General features: G+C 40.1%; 1 protein-coding gene across 1 annotated transcript; it reads right to left on the bottom strand.

Moving 5' to 3' along the window:
* Positions 1-396: 396 nt before the first annotated feature.
* LOC139461016 (uncharacterized) lies at positions 397-8,431 on the bottom strand. Its single transcript, XM_071242497.1, has 4 exons — positions 8,353-8,431; positions 6,577-6,720; positions 5,824-5,868; positions 397-5,470 (listed from the first exon to the last, which is right to left on the bottom strand). Exons 2-4 carry the CDS (start codon positions 6,701-6,703, stop codon positions 1,524-1,526), a joined length of 4,119 nt encoding a protein of 1,372 aa, XP_071098598.1. The 5' UTR covers positions 6,704-6,720; positions 8,353-8,431; the 3' UTR covers positions 397-1,523.
* Positions 8,432-8,578: the final 147 nt, after the last annotated feature.

Raw genomic sequence — 8,578 nt, 5'->3', positions numbered from 1 at the left:
GATAAAGACTGGCGACAACCATCACTGATCACAACTTTGTCTTGAACGTTCTTGCAATACTAACATGTCTGGTCATGTCATGATATTCCCAACCAAAGAGCGATGTGCACACACAATCCTGACACGAAGCTGACGAACCAGGACCAGTAGCAGCCTGTCGAGCTGTAGGAAAGGGAATGGGAGCGACAGAGTTGTTCCACGATATTTGCCATTGGGTTTCATTTTCTAAATAATTTGTGATGCGGGGTCTTTGTTTACATTTGTTACGAACATGATTTCCAAACTGAAACGCAAAGCTAACCCCTACAGTCGGTTCGTATAGAATTAAATTCTGAAATCAGTAAACGAACACACAAGATCAATGAATGAACAATAACTTACATTCAAACACACAGATTTAGATTTACACAGACGGCAATATGATGAGTGACAGCAGCAATAAGTAACAAGTACTACAATACATGTCAGTGCACTACAGAATGGCCCAAACATTTGACTGTCGAATGTCCTGAAACAAACCCGTCTCACTCCCTGAAGGTGGAAGTGTTGGAAGCTGGCCGGTGTTTCAAGTCAGGTATCCATTCCCCACTCGGTCAGTAGGTTAGACGCAAGTGTACAGACAGCCTTCTAGAACCTGGCGCATCACGAAACTATTCTCACGACCAAGCCGTCCGGTGGTTGTAAACAATTAAGGGAGGTAACTCTAAAAAAAACTTGCTGTAACAAAATGACCACGACAGCACTTGACATTTTTCCATTAGCTGCCACTGACAATTACCACAATAAACAATAAACAAATATACCTACAACAATCTCTACGGCCACAAAACACATTTCACCAACTTTGTATTCATACAAACTTAGCTCTCATTACCAGAACACATGGACATGATGTAGATTGTTTATAATTGATAAAAAGTAGCATAGGTAATAAATAGGATACAAAACTCGGTCCCATTTACATTATCACCCTCTAAAATCTTGATATAAAATGGGAAGCTTGTTGAACAGCTTATCATGTGTGGGTGACATGCACACAGTAACTACTAAATGCAGTGAGGCGTCGCCATTATACACACTATTTTGACACGGTCTTTAAAGAGAGGATTTGTAAGAAATTCATATCATGTTATCATTTCCCACATAAACCGATCATTTACAATTTTTTAAATTGGGCATACTTCACTGATATAAGATGACATGCTTTTAAAGTCATTTAGTGACATGTTGAAGTTATGAAAGTTCTATCTTCATATCAGTTCTTAATTACCAATGGGTTCTTTTGAAACGTAGAATATTCTGAGCAGCTCCTGAACTTATGGTATCTTTGCCTCGAAGTCAGGATAAAGGATCTTGTCTGTAGATATGGTTTAGAAGCATGCACCCATACAACGTAGCTCTATCTGTTGCATGAAGACAATGTACGTAGGGTGCATCATTCCAATGACTCGATGTCATCTCCCGTGGCCATACACAGGTTGAGTTCCCTTACTATGATGGTAAGTATGTAACCACCTGCTGTTTTACTTTCTGCTGTATATAATGGTCTCGCCGTGTGCACACATATCATGTTCCAGTAGAGCATTCACATTATCTTCAGAGCCACTGTCCAGTGCATACTTAAGCGGAGTACAACCATTTCTGTCTTCAACAGATGGATCAGCACCTTTGTCCAGGAGTATCTTCACATTTGCTTCACAACCACACTCTTTGGCTGCAAAGTGTAAAGGAGTACAACCGTCCTTATCTTGCGTGGATGGTGGCGAACCATACTCCAAAAGCAGTTTCACGTTTCTGCATCCACCATGTACTCTTGCCGCGTAGTGTAGAGCAGTACAACCTTCTCCATCTTGAGCACGAGTGTCAGCACTGTTATCCAGGAGCACCTGGAGGTTCTCCCCACAATCTCTCTCTTTAGCAGCACAGTGTAACGGGGTACACCCATCACTATCTCTAGCCAAAGGACGAATCACTTTCTCAAAAAGAATCTTCAAATTTCCATCACAATACAATTGCTTTGCTGCATAGTGAAGAGGAGTACGGCCATCTTTGTCCTTTGCCCATATGTCCGCACCTCCCTGTAGCAGTAACTTCACATTGTCTTTACAATCCCTCTGTTTTGCTGCATAATGTAATGGTGTACAATCGTGTCTGTCTTTGGCACATACATCAGCACCAGTCTCAAGTAATGAGATAATAGACATTCCAGCACCCCAGGTCTTCGCGGCATAGTGCAAAGAAGTGCAACCATGTTTGTCTTTAATACTTGGATTACCACCTTTCCCAAGAAGTAATTTCACGTTTTCGCGCCCGGCATATGATCTAGCTGCATAGTGTAGAGGTGTACAACCATCAATATCTTTGGCAGAGAGGTCTGCACCTTTTGCAAGTAGGGTCGTGATAATGTCCTTTGCCCTCTCTTGCACTGCACAATGTAAAGGAGTACAACCATGTTTACCTTGAACATTTGGATCCGCACCTTTCTCCAGCAGAAGCTCTACAATCTCACATGATCTCGACACCATTACTGCGTAGTGTAATGGTGCATCACCACCTGCATCTTGTACACATGGATCAGCACATTTCTCCAAAAAGAATGTAATAATGCACGAATTGACCCGAGTGTTTGATAATGAATCATCCTTTCCACATGCTACATGCAAGGGCGTTGCTCCCTCCCTGTCTCTCGTGTTGACATCTAGTCCCATGTCTACAAGCAGCTCAGCGACATCCTCATCACCACATCCTGCAGCATAGAACAAAATATTTCTTCCCAGCTTGTCAACGCCATCTAAAGGCATGTTTTTCACATCCTTGAAGTATGAGATCAAGTCCACAGCTGCAGTACCCGACTTTGTTGCATAGTGCATGACACTCCGACCACTGCTGTCTAATACAGATATATCTCCCCCAAGACGGATGACATATTTTATCATCTCAAATTCACACATGCTAAGAACATCAAACAAAACTGATTTTCCGTCAGTGTCTTTTTGATTCAAGTCAGCCCCTTTACTACACAAATAGTGAACAGTTTCAAAGTCTTGATAAATAGCAGCCTTGAGAAGACAGCATCTGCCATTAAAGTCAAGTTCGTTGATATTACTTCCAGCTTCAACAAATGCTTTGACAATTTCAACATGTGTATCAGACTCTATGCTTTCGAACCCATATGGATATATGTCAGTGAAAGCAGTCTTCCCATTTCGAGATGTTTCATGAATAAGTGCACCTGCTTTCAAGAGGGTTTGCACATATTCGGAGTGCATCCTGGCTGCAGCAATATGAAGCATTGTTTGCCCTAGTGAATTCTTTCTCCTGGCATCAGCTCCTGCATGTAGCAGTGCTGTGATGACATCGGCGCTGTCATTGTACTGTAGTGCTAACTCTAACACACTTGGGTTTGGGGAGAAGTAATTGTTGGATTCTGCTTCATTCAGAAAGGTAGCTGGTGAAACACCCTTCTGTAGTAGATACTCTGTCAAGAGATGCACACATTCAGAACCACCAAACGCTGCTGCCTGTTGCAAGGATGTTGTATCGAGAAAGAGATGTGATCCCCTGTATGTCTTCAAGGGATCAGACTTTGGGTTCCGTAGGAAATATCTGAGAATTGTAGCATCTGGATGAGCTGCTGACAGCCAAACCATATAATCGAGGTCAATGTCACAAGTTGCTGAAATCAACACATCAACCATCTCAGCATATTTAGTGATCTCACGTGGAAATATTAAAGAAGGGTCTGTGGGAATTTTCACAAATTTCATCAATAACATTTCTAAATATTGTTGAATTAAGTCTGTTTTTTGTCCCTTCCAAAGCTTCACTAACAGTTTTACTAAGTGGGTATTTCCGCTCAGCACGGCGATGCCAAACAAGTGATCCAGATCGCTCACACTGTCTATTTGCTTCTCAACGCGTGTGAGAATTGCACCTGTAAAATTTTCTTCAATGTATGATGATTGACATAGAGCTCGAAAGCAATCTTCATTTGGATCTGCTCCCGCACAAAGCAAGTCTCTGATCAGGTCATTGTCTCCAATATAGATAGCACACGCCAAACAACTAGACAAATGGACAGAGATGTCCAGCTCTTTTAGACAAGCAAAGTGCAACACAAGTTTCATCTTTTTCAAAATTATATCTGAGAGAAGCACACTGTGTTCAAACAAAGGAAAAGTCTGGAGTAACACAATAGGGTGTTCAGCACCCACAGTTGTTGGCGTGTGTTCATGTAGCAGTATGTTCCACTTTTCACTTGCCCACGTGTTAATCAGAAACTGTACAAATTCCTTGTGGTGAAATGATGGATGATTTAGGATACTTTGATATCCATCAGACATCAATATTTCTGTCAATCGATCAGCCAAAACTGGAAAATATTGTTCTGATAGACATAAAATAGTGTCAAGTCTATCTGTGTCTGTCATGTGTGTCCTCACTAACTCCACCAGCATGTCACTGGGACAGATGTCGATGCAGATATCTGGATACCTCTTGGAAATACTGATGAACATAGCATCAAACACTGACTGATGTTGGAAGATGTATCCACTTTGTGTCTGAAGAAGGTACACATCGCAGAGGGCTTCAGCCTTCTTATGGATATCTGTAAGTGTGACATGTTCGGATATTCCCCGACAGCATTCTTTCAGGCTTCCTATAAGTGTTGTGATCGGCCGCTTGAAGGGGCAGAACACTTCCTCATGTAGGTGTCCTTTGTTCATCAAAACAACCAATAAGACAAGGTAGCCAAGGCCGTCACATTCATGTAGAGTGTCCACCTCTTCTAAGATGAATTCAAGTGGGCTGTGAAAGTAACCAACCCTTTTCGCCTTTGCCCTTGTGCTGTTAGAGAAGTAAGTACAACACTGGGGAAACCCAAGGGAGACATCTATCTCTGTTATTGTATCCATTTCACTTGCACTGAAGTCAAACCGACACACCTTTCTCAGCATTTTTCTTTTTTCATTTGGTGTTAATGAATATTTGCTTCCATTTAGGTCTACATGGATAGATTTTCTGATGAGAGGATTATTTGTCACTGTGCTTTTACACACAGAAGATATGTCTGATCTGGAAGTCAGAACAAAGATCATGTCACCGGAGTGTGCATGAGACCACATCATGTCAAAGTATCTTTCACATCCAACCACTTGCTGCGGATCCAGATTGCTGGAGCCATATATATCATCGATCAACACAACACACTTCTCACTTAATCCACCACTGTCTGTGCGTTTCGGAATGTTATCCCACTGGTGCCATGATGACAAGATTACAGGTTTCCTTCCTGTCTCAATTGAAATGTTTGACAATAGACGCATTGCCAGCCTAGACTTCCCTGCTCCTGACTTCCCTCCTATTAGAACAGACCGGGTGTTGTTAAACAGCCGCATCACAGACCTCTCAGCGCGTGTTGAAACATGTGGCTTTGAATTGACCTGGTTGATATATGCCCGAGCAGAATCTGAAACAATAAGATCATTTTAAGTATATCTCCAACATACCAAACTGAAACAGAATCTTTTGGTTTGGTAGACTTGTGCACACACGCCAGTAGTGTCGTTGGTTATTTTAAGATATGGTGATAATGGCAATGCGTCTATAAAATGTTGGTGAAGTAAGATATGATCAACGCAGTTTCTGTTTCTTATATCATCTACGTAAAGATGTCTCCCAAATAGTACAGAACTGTTGAACATGTAAGGACACTGGACAGTGTCACATATGTTGCAACTCAAATTCAAACATTAGACAAAAGGCCATGGTTCAGCTGTACAATAGTAAACACTCCCAGCAGCAATCGTAGATTATACTCACTGACGATGTTTTCAAACGGTGACGGCCCGGATGTAATCTCGGATCCTGAATGCAGATAAAACCCCTCTAAAGTACATTCATTTACATTTAAGATGGCTCCGGTGATAAACCGTGCGATTAACCATGTGTTTATAATCCACAAATCAATCTATTGATGGATGAATTATACACATATGAGAATAAAAAAAACACTAAGATAGGGATACAACAAACTCGCATTTGTATATGGACATGAGTTTTTATGTGATCCAGACTTCCAGATTATAGTTGGTGTTTACATGGGTAATGCATATTGAAGACGAACTTCCATAGCTATATAATTTTCTAATTTGAAGTTTACACAATATGCGATAGAGGCCGGTCACATGACCGCGAAACTGACGTTCATGAGCCTATGAACGACACAATTTGAAGACGTCGTTCTTGCGTTAACTGTGTTCTTGAAATGACGTAAACACTGACGGACTGCTTCCACATTCCAAGGGAAACCCTGGGAATTCCCTAGCACGAATACATACAAAAGCGGTGTTTCTGATCATATCTTCGGAACTATTTCATTCCGCGATACAGCTGATGGTTGTATGGCTGTCAGTGTGAACGTGGAGTCACACGTATAAATCTAGCGCTACATCTGTCGACGTTCATACAGTTTGGCCCTCACTCTATGAAGGTTCATACTCCAATGGACTCACACAAAGTGAAAGGCAATTCACAAATACACAACAATTGAAAATCGGTTATACAGGTACATACCTTTGTACACAACAGTGTTAATATACGAGACATCACTGTCAATATTGACAGAAACAGCGTCGATGTCGTTTATCACCGTTGTCCGTTCACAGTCAGCCACGTCATTATCCAACTTTGCTGTCGCCATAGTCTCTGATGCTGTTCCTGTATAGACGCAAGTGCCAAGGATATTGTTAATATTTCTTTTCACCAATGTCTTCAATACAGTGCGCTGTAAGTCGTTTGGACAACCTTTCTGTTTAATCACGTTACAGGGATAAAATCAACCATTTTTGACGTTTGTACCACTTACATTTTATTATGTGTTGTATATATGTATACAGGGTTGTTCAACAGACTACTGCTTGTTTACAACACGTGTCATAATTACTTGTCCGTCTATCTCTATCTCGGGTATAATACTCTCATAGCTTAATCAGGTTATAGGGTCAGTTCTTTCTTGTTTTAAAGGTAGTCAGGTAATTCCACTTTAGTATAATTGTTTAACAGTCTTTGATCAAAGGGCTGAAGGATAGTTCTTTGCCTTGATTGGTGATTTTAAATATCTATGTTACCAGCCATCTTAACACCTCTGACCATTTGTCACTATCACAGCACTGCACTACAGTACAAGTCTACAGGTTAGTTAATAGTATTGCTTACTTAACTTAGCCTATTGTCTGAAAGTATACTAAACTTACTGATTGTATGAAATAACTTATAGTATTCTAATATTTGTGATATTGTAAATAGTTAGTGATTTATGAGCATGAATGTTATGAATGGGTTCATGAAACAATGTCTAAGATTTCAGTGTAACCGCTGTGCACTATCTGTATGATTATTATCTGATATATAATAATCAGGAATATTGTAAATATAGACAAAATGCTATTTAGAAAATATATATGTTGTCTGGGTTGTATTTGCAGGATCAACAATGTTCGATAGTATGTGAATGTTATTAGTCATGTAGGCTATTGCATACGACATATTGGAAGGGTTGGCCGCCACTCAGGCCAAAGGCTGCGCTCCGTGTCGTCCACAGGGTATACCTTTGATTGATATATATATATATATATATATATATATATATATATATATATATATATATATATATATATATATATATATATATATATATATATATATATATATCAATTACACCTGTATACACGTTTCGTATACTATCAGTAATGTTCAGCTGGTAGGTAATATAAGGTATTTGTTTATGGGTTAACGTGATTAACTTATTATGAAATACCTATGCTGCAGATCATATATACTTATGCAGAGACTTGACAATGAGATTTCAATTGTCTTTTATGCAATATGTAATTGATTTATATATTTATATGATATATGAGTTTAGGAATACTTATTGCCTATTTTATTGTTATTACAGAGTGTCCTGTAATAGACACATTACATAGCGGGAATAAACAGGTGCCTCACACCTCGCCGCCCTGGTCCTTATTTGACTTGACCAGCAGAGGCTACAACATGTGTGTAATAGACATGTTGTCTGTAAACCTAGGGTTCTGTAATGCCAATGCGATCTATTACAACAACAACCGTTATGAGATTAAGTACGGTACATGTATTGGATCCTGCCTACACTAAGTCGGAGTAATGGGACCAAGCTATGACATGATGTATGACTATCCTCGTCTGTGATAAAACACGCCAACCCGGAAGTACGACAACCCTTTTGTGCGGCAGTGGTTGTCAGTTGAAGTTACAGTTGCAGTTTAGAACACATGGAATAACGAACGTGTAGGGAGTAAGTGTACTTACTATGGTCGTCTCTACGACGTGGGCACGACGCAGCAGCAACCAGATGTTGTGGGGGATATGAACAACACTGCTTGACTGTGTGGTGGTTTCACATGATGAAGCATCCTGCGGAAATAGAGCAGTGTTAGCTCCCCTTTGAGGTGTAAGGTATATTATATGAACGTTTCTTCGAGCCTTGAAAACACTCATATGTTATCAGTTTGAAATTTAACTAAATTATTTTATG

Source organism: Haliotis cracherodii, unplaced genomic scaffold, assembly GCF_022045235.1.
Source record: "Haliotis cracherodii isolate W230 unplaced genomic scaffold, xgHalCrac1.p SCAF_14, whole genome shotgun sequence".
NCBI lineage: Eukaryota > Metazoa > Mollusca > Gastropoda > Lepetellida > Haliotidae > Haliotis > Haliotis cracherodii.
Note: the sequence above shows the minus strand (reverse complement) of the source record. Positions and strands in the feature narration are given on the sequence as shown.

What these genes read in the sequence shown, in the direction of transcription:
- LOC139461016 (XM_071242497.1), bottom strand. Translation starts at nt 6,703, where the DNA reads ATGGCGACAGCAAAGTTGGATAATGACGTGGCTGACTGTGAACGGACA. An exon ending in TAACACTGTTGTGTACAAAG is followed by an intron (nt 5,869 to 6,576) that starts GTATGTACCTGT and finishes ATCTGCATTCAG; the next exon opens with GATCCGAGATTACATCCGGG. An exon ending in ACCGTTTGAAAACATCGTCA is followed by an intron (nt 5,471 to 5,823) that starts GTGAGTATAATC and finishes TTATTGTTTCAG; the next exon opens with ATTCTGCTCGGGCATATATC.